Genomic DNA, 14,960 nt, shown 5'->3' with positions numbered 1-14,960 from the left:
CACACACACACACACACACACATTGTTTGGATGTGTTTTATTTTGATTAGGTAGATACAGTGTCTTGCGTTGTAGAAATACAATTAATTAGTATAAGAAGTAGTAGTAGTAGTAGTGGCAGTAGTAAAAGTACTAGCAGTACTAGTGGCATAATTGTAAACGTAAAGCGGGATGGAAGCTGTTTTCGTGTATTTTGTAATTGTTTTTTTTATTTGTACCTTGCTATATTAATGATTTTGACATGTTTTTGCAGGCCAAGAAAAATAAGAAATTGGATGAGGAGACTTTTCCAAAGTTCTTGTCATACTTTGAGAAGATGCTAAAGGAGAATGGTACGGGAGCTTGTTTCGTGTGTCTCGACATGACAGGATTTTGTTTAGTGTGTGCTGTTGTTGACTGTGCTCAGCCTTGCTGCTATGTTAGTGCATAGACCATGTATCCTGGACCGCCAACTAGCTCTCTCTCCGCTCTTTCTCTCTATTACGAGGTAGCGGCCTCTCGCATTTAGGAACCTACGCTTACATGGCCTTTCAGAAATCAGGGGGATGTCATATCCGGTGTTGATTGTAAACATGGACGAAGTTGCCGAGGTAAGTTCTGAAAATGCTAAAATAAACTCAGCTAAAGTGCATATGGAACATGTTTTTCGATGAGTTTTGTTAAGTTTAGTTTGGAGTTTTGGAAAATCCAGTTCATTGTCACCTCCCATTGTCACAAATAACTGGAACGTGCTTTCTTTTCAATGTCTTCGAATCGCTGGCCTTTTAAACCGGACGCTAAGCGCCCCTGAAAGTCGAGCGTCGTAACCTCGAAGGGTCACGTGACGAGTTGGCGGTCCAGGCTATTTGGTCGATGGTATAGTCTGAGTTGCATTTCTGTGTGAGGTTTTTATGTTTTTTGCATTGGAATTGTAACGCGTGTGGATATGGATCTTTTATGGGGATTTTCGCTACACAAAAGCGATTTCTTCTTCTTCTTCTTCTTTTAATTTTTTCCTTTGATTATTATGACTGGAAACAGTGGCAGTGCAAGCTGCTGCGAATCAGTCGAAGACTCGTCGACTGAAGGATGATATCAAAACGTGTCCTTAATAGAACTGTTGAGTTTTATTGGTTTTGGAAGAGTTGCTTTTCTTGAAATACCGAAGCAGACAAACCCACGTGACAATCAGAGTTGTGGGCCAATCAGCAGTGAGCGGCGTGTCTCCACAAGTGGCGGCGATCTGTGACGGAACCGAGGAACGCGATCACACCTGCACTGAAAATAGCAAGGCTCGATGCGCATACTTTCAAACGAAAAGAGCGTAATATTGACCGGACAGTGCAGATGACAAAAATCGGAGCTAATTTTCACTGGGATGTCTGTCGTTTGCATGTTCACTGTCGCTTTTGTTTTGTTTGCTCCAGTATTTCCAAGGGTGAGCAACTCTTGCGCACCCCCCGCGGGTTAGGGGGAAGAATTTACCCGATGCTCCCCAGCATGTCGTAAGAGGCGACTAACGGACTCTGTTTCTCCTTTTACCCTTGTTACGTGTTTCTTGTATAGATTATAGTCAATTTTTGTAAAGATTTTAGTCAAGCAGTATGTAAGAAATGTTAAGTCTTTTGTACTGGAAACTTGCATTCTCCCAGTAAGGTAATATATTGTACTACGTTGCAAGCCCCTGGAGCAAATTTTTGATTCGTGCTTTTGTGAACAAGAAACAATTGACAAGTGGCTCTATCCCATCTCCCCTCTTCCCTCCGTCGCGATATAACCTTGAATGGTTGAAAACGACGTTAAACACCAAATAAATAAAGAAAGAAAGAACTCTTGCGCAACTCCTAAGAACCCGACAGGTATTTTCGAACATCGTCTGTTGGCCACTACTGCCACGGAGGACGTAACACGGGGGTCGTTGTGTGAATTAGGGGAGAGAGGCATTCATTGACCATCATCATCTCCATTATTTTCTGTTTATTTTTTTCAGTCATGAGTTGTTGGTGCTTGTGCATCGGCATCAGCTGCCCTTGGTGGCGGGTTTCGTTATTATGGTGCCTGTGCCGTATTATTGTTATATTAACTTTCACGCCTGTCCTGTCCATTATTCTAATCTATCATACTCCTTACCCGCTTCTTAGATTCCGCTTGCCATCATTTTGTTTTGTCGCTTGTCTGAGCTTTTAAGGAGACATTTCTTCACCTATAGACTCAATCTGCTTGTAAGTGGTCCAGACACATTAATAGCTGTTTGTCGTGTCTGCGCTATATTAGGTGTCACTGGCAGTGACTGCGCAGTTTACTTCAGTGACCTTCCACTTTCACAAGACTTCAATCAATCAATCAATGAGTCTTATATCGCGCATATTCCGTGGGTACAGTTCTAGGCGCTCTGCAGTGATGCCGTGTGAGATGAAATTTTATACGGCCAGTAGATTGCAGCCATTTCGGCGCATATTTACCTTTCACGGCCTATTATTCCAAGTCACACGGGTATAGGTAGACAATTATTAACTGTGCCTAAGCAATTTTGCCAGGAAAGACCCTTTTGTCAATCGTGGGATCTTTAACGTGCACACCCAATGTAGTGTACACGGGGGGAGGTTCGGACACCGAAGAGAGTCTGCACACAAAGTTGACTCTGTGAAATAAATTTCCGCCGAACCTGGGATCGAACTCACGCTGACAGCGGCTAACTGAATACAAATCCAGCGCGCTACCAACTGAGCTATATCCCCGCCCTGCCAAGGTGCACTTTGATGAGGCTTTATTAAACAAACTGTGGGGATGGTAGGAAATAGGGTTTTTTCATTTTGTTTTACAGACTTTGCCTTGCCGGAAATGTATTTTTAACGTTGTTTAATTGTCTTTTTCAGCTTACGTTGGGGGACCTGACAGTGTACGACCTCGCAGAGACACTGACTGGTCAAGCGTGTCCCTGGGATCCTGGACAAGTACCCAGAGATCCAGAAACTCCAGAAGACCGTTGAGAGCAACGCCAACGTCAAGGCTTACATCGACAGCAGGAAGCCCAGCGATATTTAGACACCCATCGATTTTGAAGATTTGTCATGTATCCGCCATTTGACTTCAATTCCTTGAGACACCTTTTGTTGTAAAAGTGAGCACCGTAAACCATTATCAGACATCTTTGCTTAATCTTTTCCTTCTTTGCCTTTGATTTTTTGCATTTTACAGAAATTAAGTTTTAACAGCGAAGAAGGTTTTCTGTGTTAGTATATAGAAAGCAATACAAATATCATTAAAACGATCGAGCTGTGGTGTCTGGTCTCTTTTTGTTTGATGTTTTTCGCCAGAGTGAAACGAATGTACATCATAGCAGCAGTCATTAAAACGAAAGACAAAATAATTAAATACGTATAATTATGTTTTCAAATGTGAGTGCCTGTGCGTCACGTGTTTTTATTTGTGCGTATTTGTGTGCGTGCGTGCTTGCGTTTTTAAGTTGCGCGTTCACGTTCAGAAGAAGTGAATCTTGAGGCGTTTTTCAAAATAATATGCTTAGATTTGAAAACACATTGCAAAATAAAGTGTTTCTTTCGTCTCACAAGAGTTATGCTGTTGTGTGCTTCTGCGTGATGTTTTATGCTGCGTTGATAACATCATAGGAAACTTCTTAACAGCACGTATACTACGCAGTTACTGACTTTATTTGTAGCACATTATTTCAAACGTTTTTGGGCGTCATCGTCGATTGGAATGACATTTACATTGTCTTGTTGGTTTTGTTCAAGAGCTTCGTTCCAGCCGGATTATGAAACTATGCCTTTGTGTTGAAAAGACACAATATGGCCGACAGTATAAACAAGGTTTTCGAGACGACCGCACTGCTTCCTTCGCCTTTCACTGCAATTGAAACAAAAACAAATTATGATTGCTGTAATAGTATCTTTGTTGAAGAAAACAGGTAACGGGTATTCCATTGTTCTGAACATTGTTTAAACAGTATATTTGATTTTGCAGCTCTGAAACATTATTCTCACTTATAATGTAAACTAATTGAAGATGGATGGCACTGAAATGTGTATAGCGTACGTATACACGCCCACACAGACACGCATTCACGCAGAAGGACAGACTGACAAACTGAAAGACAGACAGACAGGCAAGGTAGACAGACAAACAGACAGACGGGCAGATGCACACAGGTAGACAGAAAGAAACACACACACACACACACACACACACACACACACACACACACACACACACACACACACACACACACACACACGTACCTTTGCAATGTCCCGTGGACAGATCAACGACTTGTGTTCCCTGACACACGCAGACGTCAGAATTGGGTAAACGGCATTCCAGGGTGGGAGAATCACAGCTGAAACCAGCTCCGCACGCACCGCCCCAAAAACCCGCGTTCACACCTGCAACACGAGTTTTATCTAAAAGCATAAGTTTACTGCATACATTGACATGCATTGTTCTTTCTTAAAAAAGCTGATGTATTACGAAGAGTATGATAGTACATCAGAAGTGCATTAAACTAGAAGTAGATCACTTACCTGTGAGTACATTTACTGGCACAGTCTTGACCATGTAAACAAGTCGGCTCACCGTCTCAGGTATGGTCAGACTTCTATGTGGATTAAGATTATCCCTTCGCTTTAACACATACCATAAATTAACTGCCTGGCTGCTGTCTGTACAAGATGGGACTTTTTGGAATGAATTCTGCATATTGATACAGGTGTCTGTGAAACAATTAATTTTTTATCGCATTTTTACTGATCACATGACAAAAACAGCTGTTGTCATTGGTCAACTAGGAACTGTATATCAATTGATATCGCCCAGGAAGTTCCCAGGGAATTTGATATCGTGCAGGAAGTAGTTTATCAATTTTAATTTTGAAGAAAAAAATCTCACCTGAAGGAAACAAATAATTATCTCCCTTTTTTTTAAAAATCACAAATGTATATGTAGCAAAGTGCACTTCGCTACCCTAAACACTCTAATCATCGCATAGCGAAACAGCCTTGTGTACAGTACAAACGGGATCACACACCCCATAGCAGACGATACGATGCTGCGCGCGCACCATTGCCGGCGCAAATTCTAATAAAATACCTTTCTTTATATATCTACCTAACTTCTATCTTTCAAAGTCCCTTTTATCTTTGATACGGTCCTAATTATATTTAGGTTTGCATAGAAGTCACTGATTAGGCTGGATGGCTGCATATTATTGTGTTATTTACGATAATGCTTCGAACTGACCAAAGCGTCACTCTGACCTTGACCGGTTTTCATGTATCGTTGAGAGAAATTGATTCTCACAAACTCATCTTTGTCTTTTCAATCATTGTTTTGTCATTTTTGTATCACTATTACATATCCCGTACCTATGTTGCATATGATTTTAGTTTGTTTATAAGAATTTGGTTGTAATGAGTGATGCTTGGTTCCTCTGCAAAGATTGCTAATTTATGCAGACAGGTACTCGCGCAGGAATTTAGCCGATTCCATTTACTTTCGGACTTTACCGCTTCGTACTAAGTCAATGTATAATTTTCCCCCAAGTAACGCATATCATGATGTTTGTCTAGGGTTCTTCTTTTTATCTGTATGATTTATGAGTTTGTCCATTATTCCAGTTTAGAGAGTTTTGTAATTTTCCGCACTGAAGTTGGTTCAGTGCCTTCACTAGGACCATTGTTTTTGCATCCTACTAAATAAATATAAGTTTTTACGAAATGTGATCTATTGCAATAGAAAGCTAAAGGTCGTAGCTTTAATTTGATGTATTGTTTGTTATGATTGGTTATGTATTTGTTTAAATAACGTAGGGTAAAGCAAGTGTAAGAAACACAGATTCCGTGTTTCTGGCCGTATTCAGGCGATTTTTATTCTCGGCGGACGGTGCTTTCTGTGCAGTCCGCGCCGGGGCTATAAGTATAGGCCGGACACCGGCATGAGTATGCATTCGCTCCTAGCAGCTGAACACGACACTACACTTGCTTTGCTGTCTACGGGTTTCGCCTTCGGCCTCTACGTTTCCTTGCATTGTTTTCTTGAATAAAAAGTTGAAACAAGACGCTTGGACTTCGGCTTCTCGTGTCTACTACTACCCTTCCACTCCACCTTATCACAAATGGCGCTGCGAGCAGGGTTCAGGAAGTATAGACGCCATAATTAACATCAGAAGGCAGTGTAGGAGGTACTCGGCGTATCAAAGATGGCGGTCGACGTGGCTCCTAGACCCCAGTGGCAAATGTTTCCCCCTCCCAGGCTTCCCCTCTTCACTAGCGGCGAAGATGGCTGTTCACTGGACGACTTCGTTACGGAGGCTCGTCGCATCATTGCCCACTTCAACCTGGGGGCACTGGGCGGCGAAACTGCTGAATGGCTGATCCAGTCACTTGCTGGGCCAGCCAGGAGGGAGGTAAATCTGCATCCCCCACAGGAGACCGCCACTGCCAACTTTGTATTGAACATCTTGCAAGACACTTTTGGAGATCACACCTGCGTGGTTGCACAGATGTCAGCGTTCTATGAGCGCAACCAGAGTCAAGAGGAAAGCGTTCTTGACTATGCCCACGCATTGCAGGCTACCCAGATGAAGGTTAACGCTGTGGAACCTGATACCCTTAAGGATATTACCCTCCGAGGTCATTTTATCAATGGACTTTGTTTGCCTGAGTTGAGACGGGATCTGAGGGAGTTTGCTAGAAAGCGTGAGGGTGCATCTTTTGCTGTAGTGCGAGCGGAAGCTCTCAGATGGATGGGAGAGGACTTTGAGTTAGTGAAGCAAGCTGCTGCAGAGGAAAGTTCTGCTTTGAACGAAATGCATGTAGAAGTCAGTGCACTGGCGGCGAAATCCACACAGCTGTCAGTCGAAATGAATCATCGTGTGCCTGCCGTTCCCAAAGTTGCCTCAGGGAAGTTACTACCATCTTCGAAACCACGCTGCTGGATTTGTGGCCGCAGCGGGCATCTCCAGAGCAGGTGCCCAGCGAAGCGTCCAGTATGCAAGCAGCCGTTGTCATGGCGACAGCCTAGTGAGCCATACTGTGTAGGTCATAGGCTAGCAGTCATCCGACAAGTTCTACGAGAGCAGGCCAGCCAGACGGATCTTGTGTCTGCTGGAACTCAAAGTCAGGAGACAGTTCCACCCCCTGTGAAGCTAGCAGACGCTGAGCAGCCTTGTGAGTCCAAGTGTAATCCTTTCCCCTGTTCCCCCGCTCCCGTTAGGCTACCCCCGCGTCCACTCCGGAGAACTTTCTTCCCTAAGCTGGTGATCTGACCATGACCTTTCTACACTTGTGTTAAGACAGAAAGAAACAGTTGGTGCACCGAGAAGCAATCAAAGTTCTCTCCTACTGTTATATCTGAATCAAGACTGGAGTTTTATATTAGCATCTATAGTCATTGGCTCATGTGGTTTGGTTGATTTTGCTTAAATGGTTTGTGTGACTTGCATGTCAACTTTTATTGTTCAATGCTAATTTTGGTTACTCGTCGATGTTTTGTTCCTTCTACGTTTGTATTGCGTTGTAATGTCACGTTCAGCTCGTCCTGGGGCGTTCAATCTGCGAGGCCGCAGTTTGTTAAAGAGTTGGGGGGATGTAGCCGTGTGGAGATTTCACGGCCACTGTCTTAGCTTTTCTCTGCCAATCCCTGTCCCGTTTATTCCCCGTGAGGCGACCATGTGTGTATCACTGTATGTCTTTGTTGTACTTGTGCTTAGGATGCATGTGTCGTGGTTGGTTGAATGTTTACATGCTGATTGGTTCATTCGTATTGTGCGCGCGCATTCGGCCCCCGATAGCGTGAGGCGGGCAGTCTGACCCGTGACGCGAAGGTGACAAGACCCTGGGCGGTCTGTGTGTGTGTTAAGTGATTTGAGACCGGCGATTTGTTGAACGGCCCCGCCATAACTTCGTTTGTTTAATTCTGCATTGAAGAGTGAACTGTAAGTAGAGTTTGGTTCTTGTTTGTATTATTGTAATTTGCTAGGTTTGATCAGGCCTATGATGTGTTATGAGCGTGTGATTGATGCATTGGTGTGCAAGTACTATGTGTTAGCCATTTTGATCGGCAGTATAGTGACGTCATAGCGTCTGTTTCGTTGTTTTGCCCCTAAAGCGGGGCTCACACACAGGCGGAGCAAGCGGAGCAAGGGTGGAGTATGCTGCACCAGGCGGAGAGATGACGCTACTTCCGTTGCAGGAGTGGAGAAAGTTGTGTGTGCGGTGCGGAGCAAGGAATAGGACACGTTTCTATTTTTTGGCTCCGGTGCAGCGGTGCAGCCAATCAGCGCACTCATCACTTTCTCCGGAAATAGTAGTGTGACACTAGGTGGCATCCCAAATAACGACGGCCGCCTTTTTCGAAAGAACTTTTTCATGGATTTTACACAAGAATACCGAAACGGAAAGATAGAATGTGGTTTCCGCTAGATTTCAAGTCACGCTTTTCACTTTTCCGAGGAAGCCAACAGCTGAGTGTGAAGAAACGCTGCTGTTCAACTTCGAAATCTCCAGTCGCAGACGACCTTCGCTTTTGCAGTACAGTCAATGCAGGTGCAATGTTACTCATTTCGATCAGTTCGTTTTCGTATATATTTTTGCATTAAGATCATGCACAATGATTGGAATCAAAGGAGGAATGACTTCGGTATGCAAATGCGTTGGTTTGGCCGAAATCAATACAGCAGTAATTAAGCTAGGTTCTTTCTCGTCAGTTTGTTTTTTGCGACTGAAGTTTGTCTTCTGAATGTACCACTTGCTTGATTTTGATTGTTTGTTCAGCTCCTCGGCACAAAATTCATCATGCAAGATATCAATTTGTTGAATGATAAGGGGATAAGTGAAGTTCAAACATGTATCTGCTTGCAAAAACAATCGCAGGGACAGATCTATCTGCTTCATTGACTGACAGATTGTCATTGAATTTCCAACGTAAAATGACTCGTTTGCAGACTCTCTAATTAGATCCATCGAGTGTTTGTGTTCTTAGATCCATTGGCTATGCAGGCTTTTTGCGATCATAACATTGTTTGGGTTTGTGCAGGTGCAATCTGCAGATCAGAGGAGATTGACCGCAGGGTGACGCAGTGTCAGTGATCAATGCAACTTGTGTTCGACACTCAATATTTCCTTCTACCAAACTCAAGGGCAAAACAAAAGGTACATGCTTGTGAATTCATATTATGTAATGTCTGTGAAGATTAACACCGTTTTTAGCTCTAGTCTGAGTGATCATGCTTATTAATATCCAATTCAAGTTACATACGATACATACTCCGCCCCAGCACCACCCTCACCCCATAGCACTGCTATTCAGATACTACAGTCCAACAACTAACCCTCTAAAAGTCCCCCCCCCCCCACTCTCGGTGTAACATCTGTTGCTATCTGCACCTTTGTGTGGTAATGGGAAACTCGTGCTCAAATAGTTTCAGAACTGTTGATATTATAAGAGTTTTATTTACCAATGGTTCTCCCCTCCCTCCTTCATATTACCCCGGCACTCTCTATGCCCACCCTCCACCCCCTTCCCCCATCCCTTTCCTCTGCAGGCACGTCTACTAAAGTCTCAGACGTGATAGGATTAAGAGGATGCCACAATGATCCGGGTAACTTTGCAAATAATCATACTGATATAACAGAAGAAAGTTATTCCACAGTCATTTCTACTTATACATTACAGTGTTACAAAACAGGAATTTGTGCAAAGTTATAATCTACAAACAACAAAGACCCTCCAGCCCCCCCCCCCCCCCTCCTCACCTGCAACATATACATGTTCATGTCCAACTTTCCCAGTGGCTCTTAATCTTATGTCTATGACTGTTGATATTGAAGAGTAGAAAGTGTTTAGTTTTCAATGACTAAATTTCCCCTCACACACACACACACACAAACACACACGCACATGCACATAGCTGTTGTCTCCTTCTCAATCTCTCTGTGTCTCTCTGTTTAATTAAAATATTTGGATCACTAACTCTTCACTGAGATTCAGTGTTATGTGTTATGTGGAGTAAGATTAGTGAATGTTGCTGCTGATTCTGTTGTTCTTACTGTTCTTCCTCCCTGCATAATCTTTTTTCTCCTTAAACAGTTTTTTTTTTATTACTACAGTGCGTCTATGGAGTGTACATCAGAGATGTGATGGGACCAAAAACATTCCAGGTAACTTTTTAAACTGGTCTTCATTTTGTTTATTGAGAAGTTGGTTCACATGATACATTTCAGAGTCGTCCTTTTAAATTCGTTAAATATTGCACCAGTCACTACATCTATAGATTATCAGATTAAGTTGTCTTCTTTTGCATTATGCATATGCAATATTCATCTTTAGTGCGCGCGCGTGTGTGTGTGTGTGTGTGTGTGTGTGTGTGTGTGTTTATTGGTTGAAGACGACACAGGCCCCTTCCCTCATTTGTTTATCTGTGTGCGAGACTTCGTGAGTCAGTTGCATAGGCAGGATAGCTAACTGAGTTGCCTGCAAGACCGTTAACGGCATTTTGCACTGTATTTGCTGTACATTAATTTCAGCTTAGGTATGACCAATACCAAAAGTTACAATGTTGTAGGTGAAATGGTCTGTCTTTTGGGCTCTTTCCAAAAAGGATCCGAATTCGGGGATAGACTCAACCGTTTCGGGTTTTATATGGAGCCGTACACTAATTAACCCGATTTAAGCATTAAAGAATTTAAGAGTGTTAGTTTTGGAGGGTATAAACTATGTAATTCAAATGAAAATTTCAATAATAAATTTTCGTATAATTAATATACTTACCCAATTCTCATAGTTTATACCCTCCCATCCTTCCACGCTACTTAATTTCCTATGGCGTCTTTTTTTTAGCTTGGTTACCACCCTTTCGAGGGCAGGTAATTTGAGTAGTTTTTCGACATCTAGCATATATGAGATCTTAGTCAATGCATCCCTCAGACAACCAGTTACACCGTTAATGACACATGAAGCAATAAGGTAACTATCAGATAACACTTGTATGTACACAAAATCCACTCGGACAAGATCAACAAAATCTTACGATCTTGTTAACTCATTGGAGACGTAATGTTTTAGTCCTTTTTGACTCACATGCGAAGCAAAAGTGAGTCTATGTACTCACCCGAGTCGTCCGTCCGTCCGTCCGTCCGTCCGTCCGTCCGTCCGTCCGTCCGTCCGTCCGTCCGTCCGTCCGTCCGTCCGTCCGTCCGTCCGTCCGTCCGTCCGTCCGTCCGGCCGGCCGGCCGGCCGGCCGGCCGGCCGGCCGGCCGGAAAACTTTAACGTTGGATATTTCTTGGACACTATTCAGTCTATCAGTACCAAATTTGGCAAGATGGTGTATGATGACAAGGCCCCAAAAAATATACATAGCATCTTGACCTTGCTTCAAGGTCAAGGTCGCAGGGGCCATAAATGTTGTCTAAAAAACAGGTATTTTTCCCATTTTTGACTCACATGCGTAGCAAAAGTGAGTCTATGTACTCACCCGAGTCGTCCGTCCGTCCGTCCGTCCGGACGTCCGTCCGTCCGTCCGTCCGTCCGTCCGTCCGTCCGTCCGTCCGGACGTCCGTCCGGACGTCCGTCCGGAAAACTTTAACGTTGGATATTTCTTGGACACTATTCAGTCTATCAGTACCAAATTTGGCAAGATGGTGTATGATGACAAGGCCCCCAAAAACATACATAGCATCTTGACCTTGCTTCAAGGTCAAGGTCGCAGGGGCCATAAATGTTGCCTAAAAAACAGCTATTTTTCACATTTTTCCCATTTTCTCTGAAGTTTTTGAGATTGAATACCTCACCTATATATGATATATAGGGCAAAGTAAGCCCCATCTTTTGATACCAGTTTGGTTTACCTTGCTTCAAGGTCAAGGTCACAGGAGCTCTTCAAAGTTGGATTGTATACATATTTTGAAGTGACCTTGACCCTGAACTATTGAAGATAACTGTTTCAAACTTAAAAATTATGTGGGGCACATGTTATGCTTTCATCATGAGACACATTTGGTCACATATGATCAAGGTCAAGGTCACTTTGACCCTTATGAAATGTGACCAAAATAAGGTAGTGAACCACTAAAAGTGACCATATCTCATGGTAGAAAGAGCCAATAAGCACCATTGTACTTCCTATGTCTTGAATTAACAGCTTTGTGTTGCATGACCTTGGATGACCTTGACCTTGGGTCAAGGTCACATGTATTTTGGTAGGAAAAATGTGTAAAGCATGTGAGTCGTATGGGCTTTGCCCTTCTTGTTCCCATTTTCTCTGAAGTTTTTGAGATTGAATTCCTCACCTATATATGATATATAGGGCAAAGTAAGCCCCATCTTTTGATACCAGTTTGGTTTACCTTGCTTCAAGGTCAAGGTCGCAGGAGCTCTTCAAAGTTGGATTGTATACATATTTTGAAGTGACCTTGACCCTGAACTATGGAAGATAACTGTTTCAAACTTAAAAATTATGTGGGGCACATGTTATGCTTTCATCATGAGACACATTTGGTCACATATGATCAAGGTCAAGGTCACTTTGACCCTTATGAAATGTGACCAAAATAAGGTAGTGAACCACTAAAAGTGACCATATCTCATGGTAGAAAGGGCCAATAAGCACCATTGTACTTCCTATGTCTTGAATTAACAGCTTTGTGTTGCATGACCTTGGATGACCTTGGGTCAAGGTCACATGTATTTTGGTAGGAAAAATGTGTAAAGCAGTTCTTAGTGTATGATGTCATTGCTAGGTTTAGTTATTTGACCTTGACCCTGAAGGTCAAGGTCATGTAAAGGTCAAGGTCAAGCATGTGAGTCGTATGGGCTTTGCCCTTCTTGTTTTTGGTTGAAAATGTGATGAAAAAAGAAGATTACAGCTAGATCAAAACTCAAAAGTGTTCCAAATTACCCCTCCATTTGACCTGTGAACTCGCCACTGTGTTGACCTTTGTCATGCATAAGATATAGTTAATAATCGCCAAATATTAACTAACTAGGTCAACAGGTCAAGAAGTATTAAGCATTTTTATGGGCTGCATTTGTTTCATTTGTGTCACCCTTTATGTTTATACTTTTGCAGGCTGGTGTGGAGTTCTGATGTTGCCAGGGCGATGGAAGACACATACATAAGACATATAAACAAGCTTCCCTGTGAAGTGTTTTGATCACAAATCACCATTATTTTACACATTTATGCATATCTATTCTCATCTCAGACTTGTGCTTTGAAATTGGATGTTTAAGTACTAGCTAAAACCCTGAATAAAGTCTTCACAATACATGGAATGGGATCAAAAGTGTGTGTGTTGTGTGTGTGTGTGTGTGTGTGTGTGTGTGTGTGTGTGTGTGTGTGTGTGTGTGTGTGTGTGTGTGTGCAAACAACATTCAAAAATGAGGGTGAGATAAAACATAAAAAAAGCTACAGCACAGATACTTTTTTGTCTAGCGTCAAGGACGGATCCAGGGGGGGTTCCTGTCACCCCACCCGGACTGAACATGTATCTCCTCCAAGGGTGAAAATAAAATAAAAATCAATAAATCATGACAAATATTCGGAGAACGCGCCAGCTAGATTCCACATATTCTCATCTACATTTCAAAACGTCCAGACCTCCCTAGCGCCCTCAACTAATGAACCCCTAACACAATTGGGGGCCCCCCCAACCTGATACGGTCCGGCCATGAGCGTTCTATATCGTCCTCTTTAGAAACTTGTTGCGCTGTTGACACACGTACGTTTCTATTTGCAAACATCCATAAAGTAATATTTTGTTAATCATGTTTAAAACATTTCTTCTGAGTCAGTAGAGTGAAGCTAAATCAAACCACACACAAAATGAAAAAAACTAAATCTAAATCAAAGCCATATTGCGCGTAACATAAAGCAACAGTCTAACCGTCTGCAAGAGAGATTGTTAGTAGTAGATCTAAAAAAAAAAGAATGGATTCCATGGAAGCTAGTGTAACTATACACATTCAACATCTTTGAAGCTTCGGATATAACTCGATAAAACAAAAAAGAACCAAAACTTAAAACATGTCCCAACAGTTGTTAGTCCACCTCTCTCTTCACCCGACCCCCACACTCACATAGTTTGTGTCTGAAAAGCTCTAAAACGCACTGGCACACACGCACACACACTGACTTATACAGAGTCCATTTAGAAATATGTTCAGTAATTGCGATAAAAGACAAGACTTTTGTCTCCTTTGGTAAACATCACGGTGTTTTTTTCCCGCCACTTCTTATCCACGTGTAAAAATATTTCCCATCAGACTGCGCGAGTGGAGAAACTACGTCATATCATAGGGGAATCCCCTACCGGAGCAGGATCGGAGCAGCCTGCTCCGGAACCGGAGCTTGTGTGTGAGAGGGCAGGTGGAGAGCGGAGCAGGATCGGAGCAGCCTGCTCCGCTTGCTCCGCCTGTGTGTGAGCCCCGCTTAACGCTACTTACCCGCTAACAATGTTCACTGTCACGCTTCGATATCCGTGATCGTTTGTTTAGGAAATTAGGTTTGTCTCTCCTTTCTTCCCCTTCCTTTTTTAGTTCAGTTTAACTGCTGAGTATTTGTTATCGTTATGAACATTTCCTTTGCGCTTCATTGTGTCATGTTCTTATGTTGTTTTCCTTTCTTTTTCATGTGTCTGCAGACACTGCCTTCTGGTGTATTTTAATAAAGACATGTTAGATCAACCTCTGTCTCGGCGTCTCATGTGAATACTTCCTGGCCTTCCCCTTCCACTCCACCTTATCACATATAAAAGGAAAGTAATTGCATCAGAAAGATTAAGCTGTGCAATGAATAAAAAACTAACTTTTCCCACCCAGCTTTAACAGAGAAGTAGTAGAAAAGAATGTTACAATCTTACCGACTGAGGTAGGTGGAACAGCCATAAACAAAGCTGACCTTGAAAGTACCAGAACTCAGAAAACTGTGAGATCTCTTGCAGTGTTTCAGCGCACATCACTCACAAAA

At 42.7% G+C, this 14,960-nt stretch overlaps 1 protein-coding gene across 1 annotated transcript in view; it reads right to left on the bottom strand.

The window, feature by feature from the left end:
- Positions 1-2,016: 2,016 nt before the first annotated feature.
- Positions 2,017-14,960, bottom strand: part of LOC138964567 (uncharacterized) — a 17,761-nt gene continuing 4,817 nt past the window's right edge. Inside the window, exons 4-5 of the mRNA XM_070336561.1 lie at positions 4,239-4,382; positions 2,017-3,846 (exon numbers count right to left, since the gene is read on the bottom strand). Coding sequence (XP_070192662.1) covers positions 3,761-3,846; positions 4,239-4,382 — 230 coding nt within the window. The 3' untranslated portion in view covers positions 2,017-3,760. The remainder of the gene's footprint in view (positions 3,847-4,238; positions 4,383-14,960) is intronic.

The sequence above is a fragment of the Littorina saxatilis genome, linkage group LG4 (assembly GCF_037325665.1).
Source record: "Littorina saxatilis isolate snail1 linkage group LG4, US_GU_Lsax_2.0, whole genome shotgun sequence".
Classification (NCBI taxonomy): Eukaryota; Metazoa; Mollusca; class Gastropoda; order Littorinimorpha; family Littorinidae; genus Littorina; species Littorina saxatilis.
The sequence above is the reverse complement of the archived record's forward strand: the minus strand, read 5'-3'. Positions and strand labels throughout refer to the sequence as shown.